Genomic DNA, 22621 nt, shown 5'->3' on the forward strand with positions numbered 1-22621 from the left:
TTTGCAAGATGTGGCAACCCTGCAGGCTTGTGTAGGCACAATACCTTTGACCTTGGACTACAAGCAGCTTCTAGTCCAAGCGGCACATTGATGCAACTGTTCAGTCAGGACATGTTCTGTAATAAGTTAACATGTATTTGTGTCTCCCGTCACGGAAATGGAACCGCATAACATTGCGCAGCGGTATGCCATTTCTTTTTGCGTTAAATTGGGTGAAAACACGACGACAACTTATGGTAAGCTTCAGAAGGCTTTTGGAGAGGATTCTATGTCAAGAGCTCAAGTTTTTCGTTGGCATAAAATGTTTAGTAAAGGCAGTTCGAATGTTGAAGATGAAGACCGCAGTGGACGACCATCAATCTCACGGACGGATGTCAACTTGGCCAGGGTGCTTGAACTCGTACGATCTGATCGAAGATTATCCGTGAAAATGATTGTAGAAGAACTGAACATCAATCGAGAAACGGTTCGTCTGATAACAACTGAACATCTTGGTATGATAAAGATTTGTGCAAAAATGGTCCCCAAAAATCTCACGCCACAACAGCGTGAAACACGGAAAAATGTGGCAGCCGATCTGTTAGAGCAAATGGAAATCAATCCAGAATTAATGAGCCGTGTTATCACTGGTGATGAAAGTTGGTTTTTTTTTTAGTTCGATCCAGAGACAAAACGCCAAAGTTCGCAATGGTACTCAAATGGATCACACAGACCAAAAAAAGCTCGCATGTCAAAGTCAAACGCGAAAGGCATGCTTGTGAGCTTCTTTGATTCCAAGGGAATTGTTCATAAAAAGTGGGTGCCTCCTGGACAAACAGTTAACCAATGAAACGACCAAGAAATTTTAGAAAGACTTCGTAGAAGACTTCTTCGTGTTCGTGCCAACATTGCTGATAATTGGATTCTGCATCACGATAATGCGCCATCCCATACTGCTCTGTCAGTACAGCAATTTTTAACCTCAAAACAAATTTCATTACTACCACAGCCACCTTATACACCAGATATCGCTCCGTCCGACTTTCTATTGCCAAGAGTCAAAACGGCAGTCAAGGCACACCATTTTAAAACAACACTAAATGTCCAAAAAGCTGTGACGAGTGTCTTATAGGATACGTCTGTAAAAGCGAAGTTGCGTCCAGCGCGCTAGGGGCTAACTATTCAGACAAAAGAGAAAAATTTAGCTTAGTTCTGATATTAAGTACACCAGTGTATTGTAGCGTAAGTCTGTATAGTAGTATACTCCACAATTACAAATTACTACAGCAATGGTGTAACGATTCAGCATAGTGCAATAGATCAGTTGCATGTGGCTTCTGGATTCCGGTAGAACATATGTCTCAGCCTCAGATGACCGAAAGGTAGTATATAGCGGTTTTAAAAATTATTATTTTGTATGTAGATATCGTATGTAGATTTTTATCCCTTAAACACCTCAATGCTCCGTTGTACTGTCACATCCGAAATTTTGTTGAAATATTACGTGCTGTATTCACGCCAACTCATATGGAACATTAGGTCTGTTCTCGTAACTAGATATCAGACTAAAAGAAAGTAGCAAACAAATGTAGACACACGACAGTAATGTAACTCTATCAAACAAATGTAGACACACGACAGTAATGTAACTCTATCGTTCAATAGATTCATTCAATTATGGAGCGTGATAATCCAGATACATGGATTAAAAAATTGTAAAAGAAGTATTTATTAGTAAGGAAACACTTTTTTCTGCAGGAATTAGCTCCTCTTCCATTTTATATCGTATCAGCTCACTGACGAAAGAGACTCATTTTGCTAAGAGCTCCGTTTCCATATTTTACAACTTCACAGATCTTCCAAAACTCAACAAAAGTGCATTATGTACGTGGTCACAGTACCACATAATCCCACAACTCATATTTCGTCATAGATACTGAAAAATAACAATTTTCATTAGAAGTTAACAATCATCAAAATGACACCCTGTTTATAGCTTCACTACAGTATGAGATTTCACATAGGTGTTGACGCGCAAGAATGCTTCTTATATAAGGTCCCTCTTCGGATGCAAAGAGAAACACCATCCTTCTCCGTATGGACCTCTTCATTGCTAACGTAAGTCTGTAGTCATCTCTTTCGGCGGCACCAGAGCACGGCCCCCTCTAGGAGCCAAGAAACCATGGCGACGAGCAACAACACGGTCAGCAGGTGAATACACAGAGGGTAGTCTCCTGTCGCGTCACGGACGTAACCTGAAAATGGAAGTAAGGAATATGATAACGACTCCATTTTGCTTAAGCCACTCACATGTTTTAGGAAAGAGAACTAAACACATAATTCAAGTAAACTATTTCTGTAACACTTGTTGAGCGCGAGGAAGTCATCTGAGTCCCCTTAAAAATAGAGTGCTGCTACAGTCACATGCTTAAAAGATTTTCTTCATTTACGCCATTTCCAGGTATTAATGTCCAAAGAGTGGATGCGCCTAGACAATAATTGCTTAAGAATATATGGAAAAAACTATGTATAATCGCAAATTTATTTCTTTCAGTGAGAGGTTTGGATCGTTATGACCATCATCAAATTTATCTATCTCCATAAACTAAATAAAAGAGACAAATAAAATTTGTAGCGAAGATTGGATCACCGCATAATATAAGAATATGATAACATCGTAATAAACACTCATTATTTGTCAAATGGAGCCGTTGTTAACACACTGCCAGGCAGGAGTCATTTGCAACGTTTTTCTTGTCGGCAGTTCTGATCAATTTTTCTCTACATGTGTCCATTCATCGCATAGTTTGAGTAGCTTATCATCGCCGTTGTCAGTTGTCCTAGCAGGAAAACATGCGTTCACCAAAAACTGGAAGCTTTTTGAATCAACAACGCTGCGTTCACCTTTGTTCTAAACTTCAAGTCTCATAAATTGTCCTAAAAACTTCTATATCTCGAGGGTTCGACAGCGGCATGACAGCTACTAAAAATTCGTGCCGCAAAGATAACTTCATTTTCGGTTATAGAATACGTAAAGCATGAAAATGAAGTTCTAAAAATACATTCATTATAAAATAAATTTATGAAATAATAATATTACAGCACCAATTCTAATGATAACGTTATAACTTTATTACTATTATATTATTATTATTCCCAGTTTGACAATGTATTTACATTTTCCAGTAACACAAGATCGTACATTGTCGTAGATATTTCTTCTTGTACTTAACGTCTGAATCTCTGGTAGCAATGTGGTCGGTGGGCACGCTCTTTCTCTTCCTTCCTGTTGGTTTCCGTTCCACAATCAGTCGTGGTGGATACGCTTTTCACATGTACATTCCATATGACCAAATCGACAATCGAACTTCTGATACCCGTTTTGGTACCGATGACTTCATTTGCGGCCATTTCCCGCCTGGGTATCCCTGTACACGGTCTCCGTAAATCTATCTCAGCCGCCAACAGGTTTTTAATGAATTGGCATTTAACTGTCCATACACTTTATCCATATGTTATAGTGCTTATAACAATTGTTTTGAAGGTTTTGTTTCTAATATGTTGCTTCCGTAACATACCATTTAATATCCCAATATTTAACTTTCCAGAATTTATTCTTGAATTAATTTCCCTATTTTGTTTGGTATCCTGTGTGATTTATTGCTCAAGGTATTTGGCAAGTCTTTTTTTGTTCCCCCAGATACCACATATTTTTCTAAATTAAAGCTTAGATGAAGGCCCATTTCTTAAACTTCTCCATTAATTTACTTCTTCATTTTGTGCCATGAGCAGCTGGCCATCACCGAGTTATATTAAAAAGATATAGTGCAACCACATATTCTTACATTTTTGGTTCCAGCTGTCCACTAGTTTCTCTGTATGTACGGTTTAAGCAAAGATATGTTTTGAAACTTTCTGAGTTTATCTAACAGTATTTGTGTAAAATCGTATAATATAACCCATACGGAAAGATTAACTTTTATTCATAATTTAGCAATAATAAATCACATGACACTGGAACTAAAGATTTAATGTCTGTTACTGAATAGTAGCAATAATATGCTGGTCTAGTGTTTAAAAGAGAATACTAATGAAATAATTAAAAGAGATTTACCTGGAAGACAGCTTAAGGGTGAAAATTTCAGAATTTCATGGTCGTTCAGGTTGCTTTGGATTTGTTTCGTTGAACCTTGGGAAATCTGAGATGTAAAAGCCAACCTAATGGTCACATAACGAAGTGGTCGATACAGCGAACAATGATGAGCTCATATGCTGTCTTGTAAGACTGGAGAAAACATGCGTCAAGTACCTAAATCAGCATTTATAATAAAACCCTTGCAAATTTCACTATTCCTCAGATATTAGAAATGGCCATTGTATATCACTCAGTTTCATAATTAATGTCAGTTCAAAAATATTTGAAAACAAATTTATTGATCAGGGCTATTTCCAGTGCGTTTGGTACTGTTTTCGTGTGTGTGATGATGCTTTCCTTACCTATGGCAGGTCCGATGGTGAGTAACAGGATGCCGCAGGAGACCATGTTGAAGCCGATGGCGGCCGGCAACTTGTGCTCGGGGCACACCTCGGCGACACACAGGTTTACGTTGACGACGGCGGCGCCTCGAGAGAATCCAGACAGAGCGTTCCACACGCACAGCGCCACCATGCCAGAAGACGTGGCTATCGCTGCACAGAAGAACAGTGGCCAGTAGCAAAGCTAAGTCAGTGGCAGTGGTGCATTTAAAGCTACATTTAGGCTGATATAGAACTCGTGGCTAAGTGATAATACAGGGCGATTATTCAAAAAGAATACCACAACTTTAAAAATGTGTATTTAATGAAAGAAATATAATATAACCTTCTGTTATACATCATTACAAAGAGTATTTAAAAAGGTTTTTTTTTTCACTCAAAAACAGGTTCAGAGATGTTCAATATGGCCCCCTCCAGACACTCGAGCAATATCAACCCGATACTCCAACTCGTTCCACACTCTCTGTAGCATATCAGGCGTAACAGTTTCTCGTTTCAAATCATCAATGGTGGCTGGGAGAGGTGGCCGAAACACCATATCCTTAACATACCCCCATAACAAAAAATCGCAGGGGGTAAGATCAGGGCTTCTTGGAGGCCAGTGATGAAGTGCTCTGTCACGGGCTGTCTGGCGGCCGATCCATCGCCTCGGGTAGTTGACGTTCAGGTAGTTACGGACAGATAAGAGCCAATGTGGTTGCGCTCCATCCTGCTGATATATGAATTGTTGTGCTTCTTGTTCGAGCTGAGGGAACAGCCAATTCTCTAACATCTCCAGATAATGTAGTCCAGTTACAGTAGCACCTTCGAAGAAAAAGGGACCAAAAACTTTATTGGCTGAAATTGCACAGAAAACGTTCACCTTAGGCGAGTCACGTTCATACTGAGTTGTTTCCCGCGGATTCTCAGTGCCCCATATACAGAGATTGTGACGGTTGACTTTCCCGTTAGTGTGGAAAGTTGCTTCGCCACTAAACACAATCTTTGAAACGAAAGATTCATCTGTTTCCATATGTGCAAGGATAAAATCACAGAAATCGATTCTTTTAATCTTATCAGTTGCAGACAGTGCTTGAACCAATTTCAGACGATAAGGTTTCATAACTAACCTTTTTCGTAGGAATTGGAAGCTCTCTGCTAGCTCTGCGAGTCGATTTTCCTGGGCTGCGAACAAATGCTTGCTGGATGCGTGCTACATTTTCATCACTCGTTCTCGGCCGTCCAGAACTTTTCCTTTTGCACAAACACCCATTCTCTGTAAACTGTTTATACCAACATTTAATACACCACCTATCAGGAGGTTTAACACCATACTTCGTATGAAATGCACGCTGAACAACTGTCGTCGATCCACTTCTGCCGTACTCAATAACACAAAAAGCTTTCCGTTGAGCGGTCGCCATCTTAGCATCAACAGACGCTGACGCCTAGTCAACAGCGCCTCAAGCGAACAAATGTACAACTAAATGAAACTTTATAGCTCCCTTAATTCGCCGACAGATAGTGCTTAGCTCTGCCTTTTGTCGTTGCAGAGTCTAAAGTTGTGGTATTCTTTTTGAATCACCCTGTATTATGTTTAACAGTAAAATAAATATAACATGGAAGGGAATGTGATACAGTGAAACTTTCGAAGTGTAAGTAAAAATAAGATAACTCTTGGATCAAAAACTGAAGTAACTGAGATCACTTACATTAGAAAATCATTATTTTCATTATTGCTACGAGTTTACAAACACCCCATAACGTACGTAATAAACATAAAACATTATGTACTAAGTATATTTTTACACTTGGTATAGAATGAGGTGAGGAAAAATACCAAAGTCGAAAAACTGAAAGTACATAAGTAAGCATGGACTGTCAATCGGTGCTGAAGGGATCATCGTTATCATCACCACGACTGTCACAACCACAACAATCTGTAGTACTGTCTACAGGCTTGGAACGAGTCAACTGGAAACAGAAGCTTCTCAACCATCTTTCCACTCTAATTTTTTTTTCACCTTCTCTGTCGTATTCCGGCTGTTTCCCCACACCTCGTAACTTTCCTGTATTCCCTTCAGCCTCATTTTTGTCTCCTTACTGGAAACATTAATTTGGAATCCTCGAAGTTGTCTACAGCACTCCCTCGTCTTTCCAATTTTACTCGCCCTTCATTATCCGTATTTATGTAGTATAAGACAAAATGGGTGTATAGCACTGCTCCATGTTACATTTTTCTATCTTTGCGGCACATCTGTGTATGGCGTCTAATGACTTTTAAAGTTCTGTCGTTATTCTACAGATTAATCTTTTCGTTGCTGTCATCTTGCACAGTCACACTACCTAGCTACTTGTAACACTCTACATTCTTGCGGTGTCTCTTTTACTCAATGTTCCTTCAACAAACAAATTAAGTGGGTTACTTTGATCGGTTACTTTCCCAGAGTATGGGATAGCGTTCGGTTATCACTAAAGACCTATACAGAATGCGAAATACATACGAAACTACAAGCCACTGATTTTTCTTGTAGGGAAAATATGAGTTATAAGAGACGAAGTAATAATGTGAGTAGGCTGTTTAGGTTTTTATATTGGTAACGCAACGTAGCGCCCTCTATGCAAATCACTGACTGTGCTGTGTGCAGTCTGTGGCTTGTTTGCATTGTTGGAATATTTGCTGTTTGTGAACAGCGCATAGCATTGTGCAGTTGGAGGTGATCCGCCAGCAGTGGTGGATGTGGGGAAAGAGATGGCAGAATTTTGAGAGCGGACTATCTGGACGTGTGTCCATCAGAAAGAGTAAATTTGTAATACTGTATATCATGAACTGATAGATGACTTTTGAACATTATTAAGGTAAATACATTGTTTGTTCTCTATCAAAATCTTTCATTTGCTAACTATGCCCATCAGTAGTTAGTGCCTTCAGTAGTTGGAATCTTTTAACCAGCTGCCAGTATTGACGCACGCTGCATTGCAGTAGTTTGAGTAATGAAAATTTTTGTGAGGTAAGTGATTCATGAAAGGGATAGGTTATTGTTAGTCAGGGCCATTATTTTGTAGGGATTATTGAAAGTCAGATTGCGTTGTGCTAAAAAAATATTGTGTGTCATTTCAGTGATGATCAGAATAAGTAAAGAGAGAAATGTCTGAGTACGTTCAGTTTTGCTCAGCTGTTTGAAAATCAAATAACGTAGGGGTTTTCCAGCACTGCCATTTATAAGATTTTGGTAAGGGGATGTTTCAATAATAAATAAAAATGTTCTTCTCAACGTTGCCCAGTTTGGTTTTGAAAGTGGTACCATTATTGTATAAGCCACATTAGAGAAGGAAGAAATGGTACTTGGCGCACTTGAAAAGGGTGAAAATGTGAGAGGTATATTTTTGGATCTCTCAAAGGTATTTAACACTCTTGACGAAGCACAACAGTGCCTTGACGTTTATTACTTTTGTAAGTATTGCTCTTATTTTATATAAATGACTTCATAGAATTTTATAAGCGAGTACAGATTATCTTCCTTGGTAACAGCAACATTGTAATAATTGTCACACCATCAAAGCTTGTAGATGAAGAAGCATACCGAATTGCACTACAAGAGAAAGTAATACAAATTTGGCCAGAGGACTGGAAATATAATTATTGTATAAACTAGGAAGTACAAAAAACTAATGTCAAAACTACTATCGTTCAAACAAACTCAAAGCTAAAACAAAGGAAAGACAATAAAAATTAGTTATCATACAGTTCTATATTCAGTCATGATACATGAACCGTACATAACCCCTTTTTAAAAACAAAGAATAGCGTTTTATAGCAGGGAACAGAATTTCGATATAAGCTGTCTTAGGGATTTAAAGTTGCACATTAAAATCGAGAAGATTCTAAAAATATATCACGAATAAGTATTTAAATGGCGCAGAAGATAGTGCTACACTAATTTAATGTGAGACGTGGCCGCTAATGAGAGCTCATCATGTAGTATTGCCAACCCCAATGGACTGTCCTCAATAAGCGTTATATCACTGTACTTCTGTTTGCAAGAGCTTTTAAATGTTGTTAAGAAAGGCACATAGTTCTGTAAAGTAAACATGTTTCTACGTCTCAGTTGATACAAAGTCAAAACAATTGCTAAGTAAAAAAATTACATGAGCCTCTAATTACTGACATTTGCTGAAAGCCTCGTTTCTGTATCTCGAATCACACAAAAAATAGAAGGAATAATACACTCACGTTCATAAGTTAAGGATAATGCTGATACATGGTGGAACAGCGCTCTGGTTGGTGGTTTGGCGTTTAAATCACCTCGGGGTATGACCATGTGGTGCATTTGACCTGCAGTCGTCGCACAGTGGTACTGGCAGCAGTCCACATACGCAGAGATGTGTTGGTCCGTGTCAGAGTACGGTGCAGCGAGTAAGTGTGCAGACGTTTTCAGAGGTTCTAATGGTGACTGTGTGTTGAAAATGGCTCAAAGAACACATATTGATGACTTATGAGGAGTAGAATGCTAGGGCGACTGTAGGCTGGTCAAACACAGCAGGTCGTAGCACGGGTCCTTCGTGTGCCACAAAGTATGATCTCAAGATTATGACAACGATTCCAGCAGACAGGGAACGTGTCCAGGCGCTACAGTGCGGGACGTCCACAACGTACAACACCATAAGAAGACCGATATCTCACCATCAGTGCCCACAGACGGCCACGTAGTACTGCAGGTAGCCTTGCTCGGGACCTTACCGCAGCCACTGGAACAGTTGTAGCCAGACACACAGTCTACAGACGACTAAACAGACATAGTTTATTCGCTGGGAGACCTGAAAGGTGCATTGCACTGACCCCCGGTCACAGGAGAGCCCCGTAAAGCCTGGTGTCGAGAACACAGTACATGGTTATTGGAACAGTGGTCAGAAGTTATGCTCATAGACGAGTCCAGGTATCGTCTCATCAGTCCTTGAAAGGGACCTGTATGGAGGTCGTGGTTTGGAGTGTGGGGTGGGATTATGACTGGTGCACGTACACCCCTGCATGTCTTTGACATAGGAACCGTAACAGGTCAGTTGTATCGCGACGTCATTTTCCACCAGTATGTCCAACTTTTCCGGGGTGCAGTGGGTCCCACCTTCCTCCTGATGGATGATAACGCACGGCCCAACCGGGCTACCATCGTCGAGGAGTACCTTGAAACAGAAGATCAGGCGAATGGAGTGGCCTGCCTGTTCTCCAGACCTAAACCCCATCGAGCACGTCTGGGATGCTCTCGGTCGACGTATCGCTGGAGCTCTTCAAAATCCTAGGACACTTCAGGAGCTCCGACTGTCACTGGTGCCAGAATGGGAGGCTATACCCCAACAGCTGCTCGACCACCTGATCCAGAGTATGCCTACCCATTGTGTGGCCTGCGTACGTGTGCATGGTGATCATACCTCATATTGATGTCGGGGTACATGAGCAGGAAACAGTGGCGTTTTGTAGCACATGTGTTTCGGGACGGTTTCCGCAACTTATCACCACTATTGTGGACTTACAGATCTGTGTCGTGTGTGTTCCCTATGTGCCTATGCTATTAGTGCCAGTTTTGTGTAGTGTCACGTTGTGTGGCACCATATTCTGCAATTATGCTTTGTATGAATAAGTGGACTTATACACTCCTGGAAATTGAAATAAGAACACCGTGAATTCATTGTCCCAGGAAGGAGAAACTTTATTGACACATTCCTGGGGTCAGATACATCACATGATCACACTGACAGAACCATAGGCACATAGACACAGGCAACAGAGCATGCACAATGTCGGCACTAGTACAGTGTATTTCCACCTTTCGCAGCAATGCAGGCTGCTATTCTCCCATGGAGACGATCGTAGAGATGATGGATGAAGTCCTGTGGAACGGCTTGCCATGTCATTTCCACCTGACGCCTCAGTTGGACCAGCGTTCGTGCTGGACGTGCAGACCGCGTGAGACGACGCTTCATCCAGTCCCAAACATGCTCAATGGGGGACAGATCCGGAGATCTTGCTAGACAGGGTAGTTGACTTACACCTTCTAGAGCACGTTGGGTGGCACAGGATACATGCGGACGTGCATTGTCCTCTTGGAACAGCAAGTTCCCTTGCCGGTCTAGGAATGGTAGAACGATGGGTTCGATGACGGTTTGGAAGTACCGTGCACTATTCAGTGTCCCCTCGACGATCACCAGAGGTGTACGGCCAGTGTAGGAGATAGCTCCCGTCACCATGATGCCGGGTGTTGGCAATGTGTGCCTCGGTCACCTGCACGGTGCCAAACACGCATACGACCATCATTGGCACCAAGGCAGAAGCGACTCTCATCGCTGAAGACGACACGTCTCCATTCGTCACTCCATTCACGCCTGTCGCGACACCACTGGAGGTGGGCTGCACGATGTTGGGGCGTGAGCGGAAGACGGCCTAACGGTGTGCGGGACCGTAGCCCAGCTTCATGGAGACGGTTGCGAATGGTCCTCGCCCATACCCCAGGAGCAACAGTGTCCCTAATTTGCTGGGAAGTGGCGGTGCGGTCCCCTACGGCACTGCGTAGGATCCTACGGTCTTGGCGTGCATCCGTGCGTCGCTGCGGTCCGGTCCCAGGTCGACGGGCACATGCACCTTCCGCCGATCACTGGCGACAACATCGATGTACTGTGGAGACCTCACGCCCCACGTGTTGAGCAATTCGGCGGTACGTCCACCCGGCCTCCCGCATGCCCACTATACGCCCTCGCTCAAAGTCCGTCAACTGCACATACGGCTCACGTCCACGCTGTTGCGGCATGCTACCAGTGTTAAAGACTGCGATGGAGCTCCGTATGCCACGGCAAACTGGCTGACACTGACGGCGGCGGTGCACAAATGGTGCGCAGCTAGCGCCATTCGACGGCCAACACCGCGATTCCTGGTGTGTCCGCTGTGCCGTGCATGTGATCATTGCTTGTACAGCCCTCTCGCAGTGTCCGGAGCAAGTATGGTGGGTCTGACACACCGGTGTCAATGTGTTCTTTCTTCCATTTCCAGGAGTGTATATGTATCGCTCCATAAATATGCACACTAGCGTAACCTACAGTGAAATGGCTGACTTGCAGTAATTTCGATTTTTGGATTCAGCACTGTTCAGCTCATTACTGCTTTGAGCATCAGTAGTGAATGTTGGTTCCATGATAATATTTCGGGCACATGAGATAAAATACAGCGTTTCACGAGACCTTTCTGTTTACCGAAACTCTCGTAGTAGAAATACGAAAAAATTTATGTTCGTTGGTAGTGTTGTTTTTAAAAGATTCTTGGTTGCTGACCTGAGCGGGTGAGGCCAGTGACGACGGCGCCGACGAAGAAGGTGAGTCGCGGCTTGATCTTGAGGCGGTCTGTGAAGGATGGCACGGCGAGCCGGCCCACGAAGTCGCCGCCGGCTATCATGGTGAGGCAGAGCGCCGTGTCTGACATGGAGAGGTGGAGGTGGCGCTGCAGGTACAAGGGCAGCAGCAGCGAGAAGTTGATGGCCGCCGCGACCATGCACGCTGTGCCAAACATCACGTTCAAGAACACCCAGTTCTGCAGCAGGTCCAGGTCCATGAAGGCGATCACACGACGCCACGCTGATTTGGGCTCTGGGAAGACGAGGATTTAGTCTAAATTTAAATGTGGATTATTCAACCAAAAAATTTATAAACGTTATTTCGGGTGGAAAAAAAATTCTCTCCAGTCTTCACAAGCGTTGAGAATGAAATTACTGTTGTCTAGGATTACAAGGAAAAGAAGGATAATGTCTACAATTGAAGAAAAAAAGTGGTTCAAATGGCTCTGAGCTCAATGGGACTTAACATCTGTGGTCATCAGTCCTCTAGAACTTAGAACTACTTAAAGCTAACTAACCTAAAGACATCACACACATCCATGCCCGAGGCAGGATTTGAACCTGCGACTGTAGCAGTCGCGCGGTTCCGGGCTGAGCGCCTAGTACCGCTAGACCTCCGCGGCCGGCTCAACCTAATACCTACCACCGTCTCTAGCCTTGTTAAAGGCCTCAGTTAGGCAATGAACAGAGTTCACTAGTTTCTTCAGCTGAACCATGCATTACTGATTAGGTCCCACAGAACTACCAAACTGTGGGGATGTTGATTTCTACATTTCAACCGATATTCGAGACTGCATTAAACACATTCTTTGGGACTCAGATGTGGTTTATGTAGTGGGTCAACCATGGTGCTGTGTTAGCCACAGTGCCAGGAGACCTGTGTTCAAGATTCAACTGTAGTTCAAATTTTAATTCATTGCTTGAGCTTTTATCCTTATGAAGATAAAGTTGAGACTCAATTGTCAAAAAAATTTAATTTCATCACATCAGTAGATCACCTACACCTGAGGAAGAGTCAGGATTTCCGTATTACATGCAAATCTGGTGAGCTGTTCTAGTATCAAAAAACCTCAGTAATACTGGCAATTTAAAAAGGGGAAATTAAAGATGGAATGACATGTGAATTGAAATTTGGTTTGTAGAGGGCACTGGACTAGGGTATTCCGTGCAGCTGGATATGCCATAGTGCCACAGTGGTATTGTGGATAGTACCCCCTACTTTGGAGACCTGAGTTGAAATCCCATCCTTGGAGAAAGTTTTAAGTCATTACTTCAGCTTATCAGAAATAAGGTTGAGACTCAACACGTCCCCGGGAAAATGTAATGAAATCAGATTAGTAGTGTGACTTATCGTTTGCCGTAAAAGGAAAGTATACATGCAACTCTTTGAAAGTGACTTTTGCTATTTTTAAAGATAGGAAATCCCACAGCATACTCGTCACAAAGATACAGACAACAGGGCAACACATGACTGTCGAAACACATCCTGGTATGAAGAAACCTACAAAAACATTAAAGAAGTACTTCCGACGAGTGACAGATCTTCTACAAACTAAAGGTTCAACGCCTGGTAGAGGTTTCAGTGCACCTGATGACTTGAATAACTTGTAAATCGCTAAACTGCCACTACACTATGTGTTGCCCGACAACGGTCTACCTTCCAAGTTTGACCCACTGAGGAACCGTAGGCGTATGTGCCAATTTTGAGCAAAGGCCTTTTCATAAGTACATGGCGCTGTATGCCCGTTGCATGCAATTCCTCTGATACACTGAGATGACAAAAGCAGTGCGGTAGTGATATGCACATACACAAATGGCGGTGGTATCGCGTACAAAAGGTATAAAAGGATAGTGCACTGACGGGAGTGGCATTTGAACTCAGGTGAATCATATGAAAAGTTTCCAAATGGGAATCAATAGACTTTGAACGTGGAATGGTAGTTAGAACTATAAGGTGTGAGTCACCTAACATTACCGCTGGATATATTTCGTAAACCACATGAAATACTGACGAATCGATTTCACAGACCGAACGTGAGGAGAGGGGCTAGTGTAAATGGTTAATACAAACCATTAAAAATGCACGGAAGTATGTTTTTTAACACAAACCTACTTTTTTCAAAGGAACCCCGTTAGTTTTAGTAGCACATCTGAATACATAAACAAATACGTAATCAGTGCCGTATGTTGCATTGTAAAATGTTAATTACATCCGGAGATATTGTAACCTTAAGTTGACGCTTGAGTACCACTCCTCCGCTGTTCCATCGTGTGTATCGGAGAGCACCGAATTACGTAGGGATCCAAAGGGAACGGTGATGGACGTTAGGTACAGAAGAGACTGGAACAACATATTACGCCCACATGCTAACACATTTTTATTTGTCTTTTTCACTGACGCACATGTACATTACCATGAAGGGTGAGGTACACGTACACACGTGGTTTCCGTTTTCAATTACAGAGTGGAATAGAGTGTGTCCCGACATGTCAGGCCAATACATGTTCAATGTGGGGGCCATCATTTGCTGCACACCGTTGCAATCTCTGGCGTAATGAATGTCGTACACGCCGCAGTACATCTGGTGTAATGTCGCCGCAGGCTGCCACAATACGTTGTTTCATATCCTCTGGGGTTGTAGGCACATCACGGTACACATTCTCCTTTAACGTACCAAACAGAAAGATGTCCAGAGGTGTAAGATCAGGAGAACGGGCGGGCCAATTATGCGTCCTCCACGTCCTATGAAACGCCCGTCGAACATCCTGTCAAGGATCAGCCTAGTGTTAATTGCGGAATGTGCAGGTGCACCATCATGCTGATACCTCATACTTCGACGCGTTTCCAGTGGGAGATTTTCGAGCAACGTTGGCAGATCATTCTGTAGAAACGCGATGTATGTAGCAGCTGTTTGGGCCCCTGCAATGAAGTGAGGACCAATGAGGTGGTCGCCAATGATTCCGCACCATACGTTTACAGTCCACGGTCGCTGTCACTCTACCTGTCTGAGCCAGTAGAACTTCAACGCATTCTTTGTTAATGCCCATTGACAGAATTGCACTCGATGATTAAAGTCATCACCATGTAATTGCTGATGTAGCGACACATGAAACGGGTGAAAGCGGTGACGATGCAGTATGCGCATGACACTACTTTGACTCAGTCCACCGACTCTCGGAATGTCCCGTGTACTCATGTGTGGGTTTATGGCAACAGCAGCTCACACACCAACTGCACCCGCTTCTCCTGCGACGGGCCTGTTACGGACCCGTTTGCGTGCTACAACCATACCTGTTGCATACAGTTGGCGGTAGATGTTTTGCTATGTGCGGCACGTTGGATGCTCTCTGTCCGGGTACCGTTCTGCATACACCCTGCAGGCTTCAGCTGCATTTCGTCGACACTCGCCATTGATGAGTATCATCTCCGCCTTTTCAGAGTCCGAATACACCACGTTCACAGTTCCTACAACACTACACTATCACAGACGTCTGGTAACACGGTGTACTACAGTTGGTCTGCGTGCGGAGACGAATGCAGAATAACGATAGCAGCAAGCGCTACTTGCGGACACTGCAACAGCTAGGCAAAACCACAACAGTGCACTACAGCCACACTCGTAAACACGGTTCTCATCGTAAACATGTCCCTGCAGATGCTGCTCGCCGACCGTGACCCGTGTTTGTAATAACACGCAACTGAACGTCGGAGGTTTCAAGCGTCAACTTTAGGTTACAATAACCCCGGATATAATTAACATTTTACAATGCAACAAACTGCACTGATTACGTATTTGTTTATATGTTCAGATGTGCTAACAAAACTAACGTGGCTCCATTTAAGAAAAACGTAGGTTTGTGTTAAAAAACATACTTCCGTGCATTTTTGTATGGTTTGTATTAAACAGTTTCACTAGCTCCTTTCCCCACGTTCGGTCTGTGGAATCGGTTCGTCAGTATTTGATGTGGTTTACGAAATATATCCAGCGGTAACGTTGTTAGGTGACTCGCCCTGTAGACATGGGGAAATTCAATATTCCGAGACCCACAGTGTCAAGCATGTGTCAGGAATATCGTATTCCAGGTATTACCTCTCACCATTGACTACGCAGTGGCCGACGAACTTCGCTCAACGACCAACAGCAGCGGCATTTGTGTAGAGTTGTCAGTGATAACAGACAAACACCACTGCCTGAGAACCGCAGAAACCAATGTGGGACATGCAACGAACGTTTCCGTTATGACGGTGCGGAGAAATTTGTCGTTAATGAGCTATGGCTGCAAATGACCGTCGCGAGTGCGTTTGCTAACAGCACGACATACCCTGCAGCGCCTCTCCTGGGCTCGTTCCTATGTTGGTTGGACCCTAAACTACTGGTCAACTGAGTACCGATTTCAGTTGCTAAGAGGTGATGGTAGGGGTTCGAGTGTTGAGCAGATGACGTGAAGCCATGGATCTAAGTTGTCAACAAGGCAGTTTTCAAGCTGGTGGTGAGTCCATAATGGTGTTGGCTGTGTTTACATGGAACTGACTTGGTCCTCTGATCCTAGTGAACCTGTCATGGACTGGAAATGACTATGTGCATCTACTTGAAGATCATTTCCGGCCGTTTACGTAATTTATGTTCCCAGTTAACGATGGAATGTTTATGAATGACAGTGCACCATGTCACTGACCCACAGCTGTTCGTGAGTGGTTTGAAGATCATTCTGGACAATTTGAGCGAGTGATTTGGCCACCCAGATCCCCTGGCATGAATCCCATCGAACATTTATAAGATGTAATCGGGAGGTTAGTTCGTGCGTAAAATCCTACACAGGCAACACTTTCTTAATTATGGACGCCTATAGAGGCAGTATAGTTCAGTATTTCTGCACGGGACCTTCAGAGGCTTCTTCAGTCCATGCCATGTCGAGTTGCTGCACTACGCCTGGCAACCTTAGGTCTGACACGATGTTAGGGGATATCAATTACTTTTGTCACCTCAGTGCGCTGCACGTCAGGAAAATGAACGAAGTAGACCTGTATTCAGGGAAATTTTTGCCGCATTTGAAACCGACTGGTGTTGACAAGACTGGTCATGCATTTATATTTACTGTCGCGATATCTTTACTACCAGTGTTCTTATACTGCATTACATGGCTGTCAATCGTACACCATTCCCTGCAGACACACTGGACAATTCACATTTACATCTTTTACGTCCATACTATGCAAACCGTTACGACGTGTATGGCAGGGGTTAGTACCAGTTACTATGGTGTATCCCCATTTCATTCAGAAATGGATTGTGGAATGAACGATCGTTTATACGCCTTCGTGCATGGCTGTAAATAGTCTGATCTTGTCCTAGTTACCAGTGTGCGAGCGATGTCCAGGGGTTTGTAGTATATTCCTATAATTTCATTTAATGCCATTTCTTGAAACTCTGTAAGTGGACTTTCTTAGGATCGTTTGTCACTATCTTCAGACGTCTGCCACTTTTGCTGCTTCACCATTTCTGTGAAGCCCTCCTAAGGGTAAAAAAAAAAAAAAAAAAAAAAAAAAAAACCATGTTACTGTTCGTGCTTTCCCTCTCTGTGTGCGTCCAGTGTTCCCCTGTTAGTCCTATTTAATACAGGTTCCACACTCCTGAGCAGTATCCTAATATGGTTCACATGAGCTGTTTGTAAGTAGTCTCCTTTGTAAACTGGCCGTATTTCCCTAGTATTCTACTAATGTACTGATGTCTACCATCTGTTTTATCTACGACTGACACTATTTGATCACTCTATTTCATATCCCTACTAATGGTTGTGACGAGGTATTTGTCTGAGTTAACCGATTTCACGAAAGACTCCAAATACTGTAGTCATAGGATACAACGTGTTTCTCGTTTTGTGTAATAAAGAATTTTACATTTCTAGGCCTTTGACGCAAATTGCCGATTATTGCACCACTTCTAAATCCTATGATGGTCCTACCGAATATTTGTGCAGATTCTTTCAAACAGTACTTCTTTACAGATAACCACATCAGCTGCAAAAAATCAGCGTTTGCTGTTAATATTTACTGTAAGATCACTAATATAAAATATATATCTATCGAAGATTCTCCATCCAAGATAACATGCTGTATCCTTCCTAACAAATAATCCTCCAACCTCTTACAAATTACACTTGATATACCATATGATTGTACTTTAGATAATAAGTGTAGGTGTGCTACTGAACAAATACTTTTGAAAATCAAGAAGTACTGCATCTACGCGCCATCCATGGATTTTTGAATGTATTGTGACGAAAGTGCTAGCTGCGTGCAAATGATCTGTGTTCCTGGAATCCATGCTGGTTGGCATGGAGGAGGCCATTTTGTTCAAGTACCTGATTACTTTTTAGTTTAGTATATGTTTCAAGACTCCACAATAACTAAATTATTAAGATGATTTGACGGTAGTTACGCGGATCACTTCTGCTACCTATCGTGTATACTGGTGTACCTGTGCTTTGTTGCAACTACAGGGCACGGTTTTTGATCGATTGGTCTCAGATAGATTACGGTTAACAGCCGCAAATTCAGTATAGAATCAGTTAGGGACTCCATTACGTCCCTAAACTTTGTTCGATTTCAGTTGTTACATAGCACGTCGAACACTAATATCTAAATTGCTCGTATTTGCCGTCGTCCAAGATTTAAGCTGGGGCAGTTTTCCTGGATTTTCTTCTGTGAAGGAAAATTTGAAAATCGAGTTCTTCGTTTTCGCGTTTGTTTTGCTACCTTCAATTTCACTTCCTGTTTTGTCCGTGAGTTCTGGACATTACCTTTAATAGCTTTTACATCTAACCAGAACTTCTTTACGTTTTGTTAGAGGTATTTCGATAATATTGTGCTACGGTAGTCGTTGAAGGATTAGGGGTTTGCCCTCATGACAGCTAAACGCGTTTCATTCGGCATTTTCCTGCCTAAAGTCATATGCTTTGCTTTACACCTATCACAAAGAGATGTACTTCAGGCAAGTGAGAGACTGTCTGTTTACTCTTAGGACAATGTGTGTTTGACATGTTGTATTGTATGTTCTGTGACTATGAAATAAAATGCTGTCAGACTGCTAATCGCTGCTCTACTGTGATTCACGACATAAGAATTTGGTGCCGAATCCCGGGATACAATTTCCACGATTGCCGTCGTGAACCACGAATTCTGGACGCACGTCATGCGGCAATGCTACGAGGGGGCTTACGGCAGCGATTCGTCACACCACGCAACAAGTTCATCGACGACAGCCACATGAAGGCACAGTTAAGTTGAACTGAATTATCACGAGACATGTTTTGTAGTGCCAGTTGTAAAGGCAACTGATTACATTATTGCCGCTCTGTACTGCTTTTGTAGCTGTTCGATTAGAGCTTTAACGAATTATCCGATCCTACGCTACGCTTGTAGGTTATTTTTGTTTATGACTAGTGCTGGCATCTAGCGACCATCAATTGAACTACTTCGACTAGCGATCCAAAGATAACACCTTACTAGGTCCAGCTCATCACTAGCCGACACTGCTGCCGGCCGGTGTGGCCCAGCGGTTCCAGGCGCTGCAGTTTGGAACCGCGCGACCACTACGATCGCAGGTTCGAATCTTGGCTTGATTATGGATGTGTGTGATGTCCTTAGGTTATTTAGGTTTAAATAGTTCTAAGTTGTAGGGGACTGATGACCTCAGGTATTAAGTCCCATAGTGCTCAGAGCCATTTGAATCATTTTGAACCGACACTGCTTTAAACTTTGGAGTAATCGGACGGAATGGACCTGACAGACGACAAACCAGAAGCACAATTACACTCTCTAAAGAGAAAACGTATGAGAGAAGGGGCAAACATTTCGTGATTCGTAGCGGAAGCTGCAAGGTTGTCAGACACATCGTAAATCGAGGATTATAAATACTACAATGAAAGATTGGGAAGCGTTCTGAACCCCCTCGTTAAGTTAGAAGATAATATTCACGAGTTGTTAGACGATGACGAATACGAAGAAGATGTTCTTAAATGCGAAGGTTATATAGACACCGCGAAACTCACAATTTCTTGATTGTCTCACGAAATAGAGAAACAGCTTGCGAAATCGGCAGCAGACATAAATAATCGCGCGACAATCCGCAGGTACAATCTGTAACAGTGAGTGATCCCACAGCTTCAGTAAAACTCCCGCCGATCAAGCTTGAGCCTTTTTCAGGCGCAATGGCCACGATTCTGGGAGCAGTTTCAGCAGTCGGTAACTACAATTAATAAACACATTTTTCTTGGCGGCTATCTCTCGGGAGAACCAAAGCATTTAGTGGGCGGTATTGCGGTGACGGCCGAGCCGTACGCTGAAACGAAGAGGATTCTCCGAGCGCGTTATGGCAACAAGGATCGAATAATTCAAGCCCACTTAGATTATCTCGGAGCCATAAAACCAATTGAGCTTTCCATCCCAGAGGAACGTAAGCCAGCATCCATTGAATGTTAGCGACATATTCAAGCTCTCCGGGCACTTGGACAAGACGTGAACTGGTATGGCCGAGACCTCGCGCCGAATATTTTACGCTCTTTTCCGGAAGACATATGCCGCTGCTGGATAATTCACGCCAAACGTACTGGAATATGCGAAGGGGACATTTTGCAACTGATAGAGTTTCTGAACTAGGAAGTCGACGGGGCGCTTACCATGCAGAACAGGCGAGGTGAATTTTCCACAACTACTAGTTAGCTTCCCACAGCGTCAACACTTCACGTACACGCGAAATCTAAAATATCGATTCCGAAGGCTACCAGCGTAAAGGAACCATTCTGCGTCTTTTGCGAATCTTGCGGTCATTGGGCGCAAAACCGCAAGAAGATCCTACACGTTAAAAATCGAATAGATAAATTTAAACTAGCAAACAGATGCTTTCTTTGTCTTCAAAGTGGGCACAAAGCGTCAAATTTCAAAAAGAAAGAAAAGACTCGGTGTGTTAACCATAAAAAACTGCATCATAAGTCCATTTGTGAGTCCTGCGGGTCAGACATACGTTACTTCCGTGGGAAAGGTATCTGTCGCTCCCCACAGATTCACCTACCTCCAGACAGCTCAAGTATGCGTCTCAGGACCTACAGGACTTAGCAGGACTGCGCGATGTCTACTGGACGCAGGTAGTCAGTCCAGCTTCTTACCAAAATCGCTGACTGATGATCTGAAACTGCAAACGGTAGACCGACAAGAACTAGCCGTTTGTTTTTTGAATCAAACCCTACACGCCCACGCCATCGCAAGCTTGTTCAGTTTAATATGAAGGGGCTTTGGATGAATTCTTCAGTGCCACTTACTGGCTTCGAAAATACTCACGTTATTCCTCACCAGACTTCGGTTCCACAACGTATAAAGAGTTTACCAGATGCCCGTAAGATTACACTAGCAGATCCGAAAACCGATTCAACAGAAAATCTTCCAGTGCAGATTCTTGTAGGAGGCGATTTTTATTGGATAGTAGTGAAGCACAATTCGCCCATACGCATCTCTGATACCTTAGCGTTAGTTCCTTCTCTGTTTGGCTGGATACTCAGTGGTAACAAGTCACAAGCCTGAGTGCATGCAACCGTGGTAAATTTTGCTCAGACTGACCGATCTCCTGTGCACTCGGACAATAATTTCGGACGCTTTTGGGACTCGGAAACTATAGGGATTACTGCCGATCAAGATCCACCTGTGAACAACAAGGATACGAGACTTCTTCAAGAGTTTAGAGCATCTTTCTCTATAAAGGATCATCGAGCATTGGTTACACTTCTCAAAAGACAACGTACAGTGCTTTCGAGTAACAGACCGATCGCGGAAAAACGATTCAAGTACCTTTGGGAAAGATTTCAACGTCAAGAGACCTTTAAGCTAATGTATTTCGATCTTATGCTAGACTACATTACGAAGGGGCAAGTAGAGGTCGCTCCCACCCCACTATCAGGTAAGAAGCTATTTTATCTCCCTCATCATGCAGTGAGGAAGGAGAAATACGGAACCACTAAACAATACTCCTTCTCTGAATGAGGTATTAGAAGTAGGATCGAACCTATTACCACAGATTCTGGAAATTTTATTGCGTTTCAGACTATATTCTACTGCTATGTACGCGGACATCACACAAGCTTTCCTTCAATTAATCTTGAACGAAAAGGACAAAGACTTGACCAGATTCTTCTGGTTCAAAATTCGCGAGGATCAAACAGGAAATCTACAAACGACGGACGAACTAAAAGAATACCGTTTTAACAGACTCCCATTGAACCTGACCTGCAGCCCATTTTTAATTTCTGCAACGCTAAGAGAAGTTGCCGACAAGTGTATGACAGCATTTCCTACCGTAGTGCCACTTGCAAACAAGACTACATACATGGACGACTTTGTGATCTCAGTAGAAGGTGATAATTTGGTGATAACTATATACTATGAACTTGTAACCCTAATGAAATTGATCAGTCTCCCCTTATCAAAATGGGCTACCAACTGTGAAAAACTCGAAACTATCTGGAGAGCAGAAGGGCGAGAATTTCACACCCAGACTCAAGTTTTAGGCATAGAGTGGAACACCGCAGGTGACTACTTCTGTATCGTAGCGAAATCATCAGAAGGTCGTCAGAAGAGCCAGCCACCAAACGATTCCTTTTACAATTTACAGATAAATTCTATGACCCACTCAGACTGTTTTCCCCTGTTTCTCTTGTTTGGAAATTGCTATTCCAGGTCACATGGTGCCGAGGAATTGGCT

General features: G+C 43.0%; 1 protein-coding gene across 1 annotated transcript in view; it reads right to left on the minus strand.

Annotated features, from left to right (window-relative positions):
• Positions 1–2109: 2109 nt before the first annotated feature.
• The window catches only part of LOC126273266 (monocarboxylate transporter 1-like), a 59774-nt gene continuing 39262 nt past the window's right edge, over positions 2110–22621 (minus strand). Inside the window, exons 4-6 of the mRNA XM_049976810.1 lie at positions 11812–12123; positions 4477–4668; positions 2110–2234 (exon numbers count right to left, since the gene is read on the minus strand). Coding sequence (XP_049832767.1) covers positions 2110–2234; positions 4477–4668; positions 11812–12123 — 629 coding nt within the window. The remainder of the gene's footprint in view (positions 2235–4476; positions 4669–11811; positions 12124–22621) is intronic.

This window comes from Schistocerca gregaria, chromosome 5 (genome assembly GCF_023897955.1).
Source record: "Schistocerca gregaria isolate iqSchGreg1 chromosome 5, iqSchGreg1.2, whole genome shotgun sequence".
Classification (NCBI taxonomy): Eukaryota; Metazoa; Arthropoda; class Insecta; order Orthoptera; family Acrididae; genus Schistocerca; species Schistocerca gregaria.